The 13,343-nt window shown below is 38.4% G+C and overlaps 1 protein-coding gene across 1 annotated transcript in view; it reads left to right on the forward strand.

Annotated features, from left to right (window-relative positions):
- Nucleotides 1–13,343, forward strand: part of LOC106176343 (uncharacterized) — a 48,874-nt gene that overhangs the window by 22,675 nt on the left and 12,856 nt on the right. Inside the window, exons 16-35 of the mRNA XM_087003669.1 lie at nucleotides 655–1,313; nucleotides 1,599–1,915; nucleotides 2,125–2,334; nucleotides 2,723–2,802; nucleotides 3,038–3,154; nucleotides 3,676–5,065; nucleotides 5,359–5,477; nucleotides 5,753–5,945; nucleotides 6,330–6,462; nucleotides 6,721–6,936; nucleotides 7,265–7,575; nucleotides 7,904–8,021; nucleotides 8,315–8,491; nucleotides 9,023–9,152; nucleotides 9,412–9,578; nucleotides 10,233–10,486; nucleotides 10,757–10,914; nucleotides 11,116–11,263; nucleotides 12,271–12,517; nucleotides 12,964–13,109. Of these exons, the coding sequence (XP_086859795.1) occupies nucleotides 655–1,313; nucleotides 1,599–1,915; nucleotides 2,125–2,334; nucleotides 2,723–2,802; nucleotides 3,038–3,154; nucleotides 3,676–5,065; nucleotides 5,359–5,477; nucleotides 5,753–5,945; nucleotides 6,330–6,462; nucleotides 6,721–6,936; nucleotides 7,265–7,575; nucleotides 7,904–8,021; nucleotides 8,315–8,491; nucleotides 9,023–9,152; nucleotides 9,412–9,578; nucleotides 10,233–10,486; nucleotides 10,757–10,914; nucleotides 11,116–11,263; nucleotides 12,271–12,517; nucleotides 12,964–13,109 (5,290 nt within the window). The remainder of the gene's footprint in view (nucleotides 1–654; nucleotides 1,314–1,598; nucleotides 1,916–2,124; nucleotides 2,335–2,722; nucleotides 2,803–3,037; nucleotides 3,155–3,675; nucleotides 5,066–5,358; nucleotides 5,478–5,752; nucleotides 5,946–6,329; nucleotides 6,463–6,720; nucleotides 6,937–7,264; nucleotides 7,576–7,903; nucleotides 8,022–8,314; nucleotides 8,492–9,022; nucleotides 9,153–9,411; nucleotides 9,579–10,232; nucleotides 10,487–10,756; nucleotides 10,915–11,115; nucleotides 11,264–12,270; nucleotides 12,518–12,963; nucleotides 13,110–13,343) is intronic.

The following is a 13,343-nucleotide window of genomic DNA, read 5'->3' on the forward strand; positions in this document are numbered from 1 at the left end:
GCTATCCTGAGATATATAAATTAAGGTTTAGGGTGTCATTAAGACAGATATCGATTTTAGCTATAGTACACTGGTGCTCCCGATGAAAATGGCATTTTTTTTATCAATTTCACTGTCACAAAACTATTTTATATGGCTTAAGTAATGACTTCGTAACAGTTTCCAAGCTACAGAAGTGAAATAGTTTTTAAACAAAAACCAATAGATAATTAGAGTTTCACTCCTTTTGCAACATATCTGCATGAGCAGGATGATCGGTTATCACATTCACATTGGTTTTGCTGTCACTATGCTTTTGCAAATCGAATTCTGTGCAGCGAATTTTAAGGGTGATTATGCCTCTTAATATGAGCCAAGGAAAGCGGTTTGCATGAATTATTTTCAAGTTTGGTCTTATTTAGGGTCATATGATGTGAAGGAAGGGGGTGTAACGTATTGCAGTTGCGTCCCTAGAGGATTTTGATAATCGGGGATTTTTATAAAGTACCCCTAGAGACCTTCCATGTGCTTTAACAGGCATCCCTCAGTAATTTTTATTAGCCCTGTTTTCATATTATAGATAATATGTTAGAACACCCCACCACTTTAGCAAGAAGTATAAACCGTTTTGCTTTGCTTTATTTATTTATTTATTGATTTGATTTACATTTTTAGCGACCAACAGATCCTCCCTGGTCCATACAGTCGTGTCTAATACAACCAGAGGCGTGTCGGTCCGGGGCTCACCTCCTAGCTTCAAAGGCATTGAAATCACCAACAGCTCACAGAACGGCCTCACGTTCTCAGGTTACATACCGGAAGAGACTGCTATTTCCGATTGTATCATTGCTAACAGCGGAGCAGATGGCGTGTCTTTCACTGGCGTAAGCGACTCGAGGCAAAACCATGGCATTTCCATTAGAAACTGTACGATTTCCAACAATGCGAAGCGCGGTGCATACATTTACCGCACAGACATCGCTTTGTCCAACAGTAGCATACACGATAACGGCGAACAAGGTGTCTATGAACGACGGGTTCTGAACACGGAAATTCAAAATGTGGATTTCGTGCGTAACAAACAGGGTGCTGTTTACTTTACAGATACCCGCGATTTGGAGACTTTGATCATACATGATAATAGTTTTAAAAACAATTCAGGTTCTGTCATGTATATCGAAATTCCGAGCAATTCTCGGCCAAATGTTTCAATCGCAAGAAATGTTTTCACTTGGAACGATGGTCAACCAAGAGGACTAAGCTATTATGGCACTTACGGCGTCATTGATTTGAGATTTTATTTCTACACACAGAATATCACTGGGTCCTACTCCGTAAGTTTTTATTTTTGTCAGGTTTCTACTTCAACAAAGTAAATGTTCGAATTTGCAAACCAACAAACCGATCAAACATGTAATGTTGCAGGGTCACCTGTCCTTCCTCGTGCGTCCTGACATCTAAATCTGACTTTATAATTGACTTCATACATTCTAATCTTAATATCCCACACAGAGAGAAAGAGAGAGAGTACAGAGAGTACATACAGTTTTAAATTGCAATTTGCATACTTTTACCTGTGTGTTTCTCGTTCACGGAATTTTTGTTCACGTTATTTCCAGATCATGAAGAATTCGATGGAAAACAACTTAGCTGAGTTCGTTGTTCGCCTATGGAGCAATGCAAGAGACAACTATGGTGTGGGTGAAGATATCTCCATAATTGACAACATATTTAAGAACACGTCCCGTCGCATCTATTACAGAGAAGTCAACAGCGTCACATTGGAAAATGTGTACAATGTCAGCATTAACAGAAACGTGTTTTCAAATCCTTTAGCTACACGCGAGTTTGTTGCACCAAAATATAAGCCCATGGAATACATCGACGTTTCAGAAAATTGTTGGGACGTCTCAGAGGCTGTTGATGTCTATAAAAGGTACACTGCAGCAGTAATTTATAATCAGGCTTTCATTTTTTTAGGTTTCAAATTAGTTACCTGGCGTGAATATCTATAGAATTTCTAAACGCAGAATAACTGGACTTATAATATACCTAAGGCCAATCGTGTTCCATGATTGAAAAAATAAACCTCGTCGTCCTCAAAGAATTTGGAAAATGTTTATGTCATCGCCCGTTGAATTTCAGAGTATTGAGTATTTATGAAGATACCACTCGGGCTGACGTTCAGCTGTGGCCAATTTTTTTAAATGGTACTTGTGGTGACGTAGCCCCAACACAGAGACCGGTGGGGTGGGGATTTAGCGACATACAGGATTCTGGCGGAGAGGTCGATTCATTAACAGATTTAGGTACAGTACAAGGTACCGTCATTCTTGGGCGAAGCGTAGTGATCAGGTATGGTATAACGTTCTGTTTTATATTTATATACCTTCGTTTTGGTTGGTTGTATTATTCATGTCGATAAACGTGCACTTTTACAATGACTATGACTTAACAATAATCTAAAATAGTCTACAGTGAAAGAGGTGCAGAAACAGTTTTAAAACTACGTATTAACAAAAACTCATTTTCAGTAAATATTACATAAAAATATATCAATTTCATTGACAAATTAATTAATGAATTAATGAAAATATTGAAAATACACAGCCTTTGAGTTTAGAATTACATTGTTAAATCTTTTTCATGCAATAAAATGGCATAACGTTTCGTATTCAATGTATAATCTTAAATAAAGTCAACATTGTTCTATAACGATTAACATAACCTACTTTTTATGAAGACCAAAAGGTGTACTGTCTGCGACGATTGGATCAAACTTAACTTTACGTTTTAAGCCTGGGCGAGGTTTAATTGTAGCAGGTAGGACTTACATATATGTTTTTTTTTTCATCTGGAAGAATAAAATAATGATCAGATGAGTTGGCTTTTCTTTTCCCTTGATATTGGGGAACTCTGATTATTATTTCTTCAATTAGTTTATAGAATACCTGAAAATGTAGTATCATAGATTCAACTATTACTTACAATTTGCATCTTTTGTCATGCGCTGTGCCTGAAATGAAATTGCTTTCGACTATTCTGTTTCTTTTTGCAGGGCAAATGCTTCTCGACAATCCTCGAGGTTCACCAGTGGTATTTACCTCTGACAGCCCTACGTCCTCTTGGAGCTCTAGTGGACGATGGAACGGAATCATTTTCGAGCCAGAAGACGGTATGTCAGGGGAAAGACGAATTACCTATAAAAGTGACTTTTGTATAACAGTTTATGTAGTGCAAAATTACCTATCAGTTTGGTTTTATTAACGCCAGAAACTCGTACACACATACACACTCAAGTACAAAACCAGTCCGCCTGAAGAAGATCTTGCGATAAGGTCGAAACGTCGTGATCATCGATTCAACGTAAGGTGATGTATTAGATTATATTTCCTCATTTAATCATTGAAGTATAATATATTTGGATGAATCAAAATATTCACTTTCATAGAAGTGAAAATGCTTGTGTGTATGTTTATGTATGTGTTTAAAATTACAACTTTTTGGTTATCGAAAACAAAATAAAATGCAGAAGAACTTAACTTGGTGATATAATTATTTCTTCATTTTCTTTTATGTCTATTTTTTAAGTTCCGACAAAACGCTATTTAATTCCTTTGCTTTTATATCAGTTAACTGTCTCTAATCAGGTACATACAGTTGCTCAAACCAATTAATCTTTTTACCCATTATTAGGCCAACACAGTCTTTCCTTAGCCACAATATCACAGGCAACGACATGCTTGACTATCAGAAGAGCCAACTTAACTGTGGGTTCCGTAGTTGTTACGGACTGCTCTGGCGTTGGCATCTCCTCTGCCTTGAATGACCGTGCATCCTTCGTCAAGATTTTCAATTCAACAGTAAACGCCACTAGGTCTCAGGGTATTCGGATGACTGGGAAGGGTGATCTCAACCTGGACAATGTACTGGTGAAAGATACTGGCAGCCATGCGATTGAATACAGTGCAGCAGGTGACCTAATTGTGACCAACTCCGTAGTCAATAAGAGCAGCTCTTATGGTATCATCAGGTCCTCTCAGAACGGCGGCGTTAAAATCATGAACAGCCAAATCACGGAAATCAGCAGGCCTGGGATACAGCTCAGTGCTTATTATATGGATTATGTAAATATCGAGGGAAATTATATCGCACGCACCAGTAACTACTATGATTGGGCGTTAGCTTTGTACAGTATTTCATACCCGGTTACTGTGAAGAACAATACAATAGAAAGTAATACAGGTGGGGGAATGGTTGTAAGCCTAAGTTCCTATTCAGATATCTCCAGTACTATTATATCGGACAATATTTTTAGAGATAATAGAAAAGGGGGTCTGTGGTTGCAAAATGTTTGTCAAAGGGATGTCTTAGTAAATAACAATCGCTTTGAAAACCACGATCTTCTTTCCGAAACCGTGCTGAAAATTACCGCTTATCAGTACACTAGCCAAGCAAAGAATATTACAGTTCGAGGAAACGAACTGATTGACAATTCTGGACAATTCATACTCCAAATACAGAACCAACTTGCCAGTAAATGCACTATCCTCGTTGAGGGTAACTTTCTCAAGGACAACCGTGTATCGGAATCCATCGTCGTCACGGAAACCGGAAAGCCCCGGATCAATTACAACATTTTTTCAAACCCAATATCAGCCTATGATCTGCGAGCATTTTATACGGACGATGAAATTTTAGATGCTAGGCACAACTGGTGGGGCAGCAGCGACCATAACCAAGTAAAATCCCGCATACAGGACCGGGAGGTCAGTGCCAATTATGGAAACGTAAGCTACGTGCCGTTCTTGCTGTCGCCAGAGTTTTCTTGCAATAACGTCAACAACTGCTCAGGCAATGGGGTTTGCATTCGACCAGATACCTGCGAGTGTAATATTGGCCGGAAGGGGGCGGATTGTTCGCAAGCATCCTGTGCCCAGGTGTTTGAATGCCAAGGGCGCGGAACGTGTGTTGGACCAAATACCTGCCAGTGTGATAGTGGCTGGATGCCCCCGGACTGCGTGAGAGCCACCTGTGAGGGGAGAAATAATTGTTCTAAACATGGTTTATGTATAGAACCAAACAGGTAAATGATTAGTTCAAATAAAAAGTCCACCTATGTGTTAATAACGCACAACGTTTACTATTTGAAATCATCGATAACCACTGCAGTAGAACTTACGTTGCATCGTGATCCATCATTTCATTATCTCTTAGAGAAAAAAAAACAAAACTTCTAGCCTACCACAAAAAGATATTTCTTGTGGATTCTCACCTTTGTTTATACAGAGTATATGATATGAAACTTGTTTTTATGCATTTTAGATTAATTTTTCCACATGTGAAGGTATACATTTTATTCCGGTGTTATTTTTGAAGGTGCCGTTGTTTCACGCGTTATCAGGGAGAGAATTGCTCGGAATGTTCCGGGAATCACTGGGGCCCTGAATGTCGTCCGTGTCAACCGTGTGTGCATGGGTCATGTGATCAACAGACAGGTTTGTCATTATATTTTATTAATGGTTATTTTTCCTTGCGTATTTATGTAAAGATGTTGTAGTCCATGGCTGCTTCATTAACCATAACTTCATTTTTTAAAGCAATTGCAGCCCTACATATTTAGACATTCGACTTTTCGGTTGCATTAAATCGTATATAATTAAGTTACAACGTACAATGAACAACATCAAAAGTACAGTGTAAGTTCACACATCACACGATATGACAAACATATGGTACATGTGCATGTGGGAGTAAGGTGCAATTTTTTTAGGATCGTGTGTATGCAGCGGCCCTAATTGGACTGGAGATCAGTGTAACCGCTGTAGTCCAAAGTTCTATGGTCCAGCCTGCTTGCCTTTGATGCGTGTTTTGTCGGTGGCTCCTGATGGAGGACCAGATATAGGGGGCACTGTAGTCCGCGTGACAGGACACAACTTCCCTAACTCCACCGAATATTCGTGCAGGTAAGGCAAGGACTAATATCTAGGAAGTGTTATATATTCATAATTGATCAATGCGAAAAGTTTTGGTCATTTGCCATACAGATGGTGGCCAATTCAGTACATAAGAAAAGGGGGATTAAATGTCGCAAATTACTAAAAACCGATTTATTTTGGCTCATTTTAACATTAATGAAAGATATACACCTTTTGAGTCTAGAGAGATATTTCTCTGTTTTCCTTGACTGTCCCATCATATTCAAGTATTTCCAAGATAATTAAACTACATTATGTATCGCGATTTCGGTTTCTTATCTAATTCAATCTGTCGATGGAATACTTGACATATACAAGCACGCATTTATGGCACAACAGATTCATATTATGATATTCGTATTTACGTACTAGGTTTGGTAGCGTAGAAATTCCAGGCACATGGATATCCACAGAGGAGGTAACCTGCAAGGCACCTAAGCAAAACCCCAACACTGTACGAATTGCTATCCGGTCACAAAACGATGGAAGCTTCAGCACTGAACTGGTAAGTTCCTGAAGGATCGTAAGTTTGGGATCCTTTTTGAGTCAAAGATTGTATAAAGTAAGTCTATCTAGAAGATTTTCACATATAGTAGATTGCGTCTGTAGAAATACTACTGAATGTACACAAGTGAAGAAAGCGCTTCGGTTCTCAATAAATGGCAACGCCGTGCAGCATTACTCGAACCTCAATATTTAAATTTTATAATGTAGTAAATCGAATTCAGCCTACTTTAGTAGCTCTACTATTTGAATCGCACAGGTCTTTTTTACCTACTACGGCATATGCCCGGCTTCAGCGTGCGGTCGCCTGTATCAGCCCCCTAGAGGTATATGCTCCTTTGGGGAGTGCCTGTGCTCAAAGCCGTGGTCCGGTGATAATTGCACTGTCCTGAGACTTGCCCCCAAGATCGCAAATATTCCAAACCTGCTGGTTACTGAAGGAGAGAGTGTAGAAATCCCGTTATCATTAACCGAGGTAGATTTTTTTTTTACAACGTGGCCATGGAATGTTCAAGATTAAGATAATAAGAAGCATGTTACAAGCGTTTCCATTATCTTATTATTGATTTTAAATTAAAAAAAAACGTATGTTATAACGCAATTGTGAGAGAATTGAGCTAAATGGTTCAGTCATAAAAGGTATAAATGGGTAAATTTAGCATGAGAAATTCGCACAAACCAAACATTTTTACATATATATTCTTGAAATGTCATTTAAAGTGTATCTGCAGTGGCATTTGAATATGATAAAAAAAAAAAACAGCCAGTTCAATTACCCCTTATACATGTACATGTTATGATAGGGTTCGACACCAGTTGAATGGAGACTTTTAGGATCCCCCAGCGGCATGGCTTTGGACTCTGGCTCCCAAATCATCCGCTGGGATTCAGCCGTGGCATCACCTGCGCCGTACACCGTCGGAGTATCAGCCCAAAATGACATAGGCTCTGACAGGAGACAGTTTAACCTGACTGTAAGAAGATCTTACGAGGCAGAGCTAGATCCGGTTAATTACGGCCCATTCATCAGTGCTACACCAACTCTACTGACTGGAAGAGTGAATTTCATTGAAAGCTCACCATTTCGCAATAGCCCGGTGCCTGTGAAAGTAGTGTAAGTGTTTTAAACTCCGGCGCACAGGTTGAGAAACAGACTGAACTCCTGATAGTTTAGTTCTTTGATGTCGCCAATAATGAATTAATTGCCTTTTTGGTTTTTGTGAATTGAACCATGCACAGATAATTATACACGATAGTTGCTGAACTCTCATCCACCTTGTGCGCTGGACATATTGTTACACCCTTTTTTTTTCAACCCGTAAGATATCTGTTCATTTCCATGCCAATATATTGCAGTCCAGTTTAGGCAATACGTAGAAATTATGTAAACTTATTTCTATGATGGAATTTTACTTTCATTTCATTAAGTGATTTATTTTTAGGGTTGTATCACAGACCTCGGGTTCTAGACGAGTACTGAGTGCGACCACCTTCGCTCACAGCAATACTTTCTTTGTCCGATTTTATCCATCTTCATCCGAGGCAGGCATCTACGTTGCTGTGAGTATTTGTAACTGATTATATTTTTATTAATTGTTGGTTTAATTCAGTATAAAATAATTAAGCTGTGACAATTTTCCCAAGTTTAGATTGTTTAAAACTATAGGATAAGGAAGGATATCTTGAACAGACAATGTAACAACGCCCCTCTTTATTTCGCCTGCATTTTTGGGGACGTATTTCACTATTTTCTTTTTTTTTACTGTTTAATGTGTGCATAATATATGAGATTCCGTTGACGATAAATATATCCAAAACTATGCTTAGCATACCGTTTGTTTAACCTAATGAAGGGTGCATCCCATCCAAAAGATCCACAAGACTACAATCAGACTAGATGGTCATTCCTTGGGATGACTGTATCGCCAAGATACCTGCGTGTCGGTGGGTATCTGGGATTTTATTCCTACAACGAGAGTATGAAGGTGACGAATCACGGAGGTGATCGGCTGCACAACGTTACAGTTCAGGTGAGGAACAAATTACTTTACCAGCTAATAAAGAGCCTTTTCGTCGCTGTTTTTGTGTTTGGTTCAAGTGTTCTAAACTGTAAATATAGCTGCAGTGTGTATAAATATTCAATGAAAATGAGATAAAAACTGGCATGAACCCCTTCTTTCAACTTGCCACTGCTTGGGAAATGAATTTTGACCAAAGTTCGTTCTCCAAGCAATAGCAAGCCCGGAGTTACAGCTAAGAGCTTAAAATAAAACTACTAGAAAAGGGGGCTTACAACACGTTCCGTTTTGGGAAGACCTGCAGGACTAACCCGTGAGAAGTCGGGTCTATATTGTACACCCTTTCTGTCGTCGCATACACGACTTGAACTTAAAACAGGCAGGTAAATTAATTTTGGTTTAATTGATATTTAATTTAATTACTTAATTATTCATGATTTTTACGTTAAAAAGTGGAAAGACACAAAGTTTGGTTCGTGTCAGCTATTTGCATGGTGTCACAGCGTCAGAAATGAGATATCTGAACAAATTTGGTTATTTCAGATTCCTGAATTTGTCACCGGAATCGTGACTTTGAAGCCAACCGGTGAAGGAGTCTGCACGTCCTTCCCATGCTCCCTCAAACGAGTGTTTCAACCGGGAGAAGAAATCAGTCTTGATTTAGACTTTTCTGGTAAGATTATGCTTACAGATTTTTAAAATCAATTTTGGCAAAATGAAAAAATAAAGAGAAGATAAGTGAACAAATTCTTATTGAACTATCTGAATGAATATGAATATGAAAACACAGAGAAACCGATAGACGCGTAATTAGGTGAATTATTGGATACATAAATAAATAAATAAATTTAAAAACAGCTGCAATTCTTCCTCTAAATCTCTTTTATTGAAAAATCAACCAGAACTACAATGAAGTCGACATTCCCTTACAGTGACCCAGTCGGCGAGTGGGTACTTTGAGGTGGCATTCGTGAGTGGGGAACAGGTGTATGCTTCTGGTCAGGTTAACTACAACTTTCAACCAAAAATGCCAACATTGACTTTGACTCCAAGTTCCATCAGGACATCGATATCCAGGGGAAAAACTCGACTCTTTGAGGTAAGTTGGTCGACATCCCCCCCTATTGCCATACCTGACACTGAGCAGCTCGCGGACCGACAATGTGTTCGGTTTTATGAGGACGGCTGTATAGCAGAAGACGGTCGTGTCGATACGGGGCCACCCATCAGTGAGTGAAATAAACACGATTTTAGCCTTTGATAATAATAATAATAATAATAATAATAATAATAATAATAATATATTATTATTATTATTATTATTATTATATTCTTATATGGCGCATCCCGTTTAAAACCTCAGTGCGCCTTACAATTAAAGAACTAAATAACACAATTGAGAAAGATTTAAAAATGACAAAATTGCGAGTTAAAATGGCTAATTTAAAGTTAACTATAAAGATTACAGATAGTTTGTCAAAATTCTAAAAGTTGGAGTCTAAGACTTTATGATGATGATCTAGAATTATGAAAAGGACAAAAGATCTAAAAGAATAAAAACTAGGCTTGATCAATCACAATAAGCTGTTTAGGCAGAGTGAATGGCGCACAATTTTTCAGAATTCACAAATTACTGCAATCCTCCCTTCCTTATAAAAAATTTGGTAACCGGATCTTTATGTGTTGTAGAATATATGGCATATTTTATTTCTTTAGTAAAGTTTGGAGTAGAACATTTTGGACATTTATTTAGGTGAACGTCACTAACAGTGGTCTTGCCACCGCACACAACATCTACGTAGATCTGGGATCAGTGGACATTCTATCAGTGGCTTCCTTCAGCAAGAAGGGTGATCCGTCTACCGAGGATATTAAGTTCCATCTGGATCAGGGGGAATCAGCAACTCTAGTTCTTTCTGCTCTGATTCAACAAGACGCATCGCTGGGGCAAACAGTCGGGAATATCCTTGTACGATCTGACGAAGTCGGCTCGAGCATTAACTTCAGGTGAGTAAAAACTTACCCAATCGGTCCATTTTGGAGATGATGCAGGTAGGGCTGCTGCCATGTTGTTATACGTTGACGTAGCTTGCAATGAAAAAGTTCTGAAGTCCTTGGCTGACGTCTGTCTGGCAGCATACATGCTATTCTGTATACACTGTACCAGATAAGGTCTGGTTGCTCTGTTTTTTTTTAAGTAAGATTTGGCCTATATCTATGTGAAATTGGATTTGGAACCCCTGGACACAACCTAAAACCGCCTTGATGTGTTTTCAGAATCACGACCACCTCAACTCGCCTTGTGGACATCTACGTTCTTGTAGAAGACGAATACACGTATTTTGGCACAAATAGATCCTATCTAGCCAACGCAACTGTCCACCTTAGAAACAAACTAGAAAATATACGTTTAACAGCTAAATCTAATGCATCAGGTGAGTATCATAAAATGGGTCCGTGTTGTTTCATTTTAATAAATTTATTTAAACCAACATTCTTTGAAAGCAGTGAATGCAAATATAATTTAATAGACCAAAGCTGCTGCAGTCCTCATCATAAATATATTTTCATAGTAATTTAAAGGTTCGTCAGTGTCAGGGTCACAAAATAATAATAATAATTTCTACAATTTTCAGGGATAGCTGTTTTCAAAGATGTAGCAGAGTCTTTCTATGATGTATATGCCGAGGCAGAGAAACACACCCCATTGTCCAAAGTTATTGCGGCAAATGAAGACCAAAATTTAGTTCGAATGTTTCTGGAGAGAACTGGTGTCACATACAAGTAAGACTAAGTGGATATTAGAGAGTTTTGGCAAGGCCTTCCGTATGACGTGTAACGTATACTTCAATACGTAATACGTTTTACGTACACGAGAAAGCTAGCAGTGGTTTTGGCAGGTCTCACTCCGTATGTGGTTTTTTCCGCCAGGAGCCGCTGGGGTTTTAAATGGGTTGTAGAAGTTTACCTCCTTCAGCAACATCTCGTCTATGTCATCAGTAAAATTTATGGATTTTTTCTTGGCTGACATACTGACTTTCCTGACTTTATTAGCTAGGCTATTATATTATGATTATCTGCAATTCAAAGAAATAAAATGATAAGGGTATAGGCCTATATATATGGATTACACGAACATGGGGCTGCTTGTGGATTCTTTTTAGATAGATGAATAATTAAGATGTTGAATGGAATGTGTTATCTACGTCAATTGATGTCGCAGATCCTGTTGTTTATGAAAAAAAATCAACTTAAATTGAATTTGATACTACTACGGACGACTGATTGACTGGCTGTTTTCCCAGCTGTTTTCACAGAGTATTTCTACCGACAGCGTCTAAAAGTGATTCAGTGGAATCTTAACACCCTATATATTCCTCTGCAGTATGTTAAACTTGAAAGAAATAAGCGTAAATCTATTAAATTTGATACGTTTCTTACCTACGTGTAATCACCGATTTATACGTAGTGCCGTATGACTTATGACTTGTCGTTGAGAAAAACTACGCACAAAGTGATGACGTCGCACGTTATACGTCGTACGGAAGGCCTTGCCAAAACTCTCTATTAATATTGCATACGTATCGATATCAAATGATTTTCGGGAATCATAACCATAAAAAATAACACTCAATTTTTCTTTAAATCTCAATTAGAAGAGAGCACATAATTTTGTATGTCATTGAATTCCTTATTTTTTACTATTTATACCTATTGTCTACAAAAAAATGATTGTTTCACTAATAATACTTGTATACAAACTGACCTCCTGAAAACATTATTTTCCACAGTTGGAGAGTAGAACCAGTGACGTTTGAGGACAGATACGTCATCACTTTAGAGGCAGATTTTGAAACTCAGGTTCCAATGCCAGTTGTCACCATAGACCCAAAGGAACTGGATCTGGATGTATTAGAACGTTGTGCATACGGCAACAGCATAACGTTTACTGTAACCAACCACGGTCTCGTACGAGCAGACGATTTCCAGTTCACTTTGCCAGATGCAAACGCACACCCTTTCTTGAGATTCGCAATGGTAATATTCTTGTTTATAAGTATCTAATAAGTCTTGCAGTGTTTTGTGAGCAATACATCTAATGAAAGAATAAGAGAGAGTCATAATAATATATCACATTAGATTGCGCTTTGCAAAACACAAAAACACACTTTTTTGGGATTGTTGGCAAGACCAGCGTTTAAACGAAAATCTATTACCAGCTTATGTCATACCAAGCTTCATGTTTGCATGGTGAGGTATGTGGCACAGAAGATCCATTTTTTATGCAAGCCAAGTTTAGCATAAATGTGCATTCTCGTTTATCGATTAGTGTAGGTCCCTTTATAGTTTTATAGTTTCACGTCCAATGACAAAAACAGAACGTCTGTTAGTGTCTAATGTGTGAAAATTGTTTTATTTTCTACAAGTCTCAGACAAATCGACAATAACTACATGACTGTTCTTCAAATGAAAACATTTTTCAGGCACAGGATGGTCCTATCGGCGACATTGCCGCCAATACTTCCGTTCAGTTTTCTGTACTGGTATATGGGTGTGGGGTGCAGGCTGATGAAGCCACTGGTCTTGCCCCTGTCGTTGCTCGGCAAAGAAGGGCATTTGGAGGCACTGTGTAAGTTAACTGCATACGCATGCATACGCTTCCCAGCGGGCAAATTATGTTGCTTTAACGTTGAAACAACGTTGAACCATAACGTTGAGAAGACATTGAATAAACGTTGGATTTGAAAGTTGTGTCAACCTCAGATAACAACGTTGTATCAACGTCAGAAAACAATGTTATATCAACCCCACCCAGCGGGAAATTAGCCTGGATGTGTTTAGCAGTAGGACATGTTTGATGGCT

This window comes from Lingula anatina, chromosome 1, assembly GCF_051362555.1.
Source record: "Lingula anatina isolate TDL-2025a chromosome 1, LinAna3.0, whole genome shotgun sequence".
Classification (NCBI taxonomy): Eukaryota; Metazoa; Brachiopoda; class Lingulata; order Lingulida; family Lingulidae; genus Lingula; species Lingula anatina.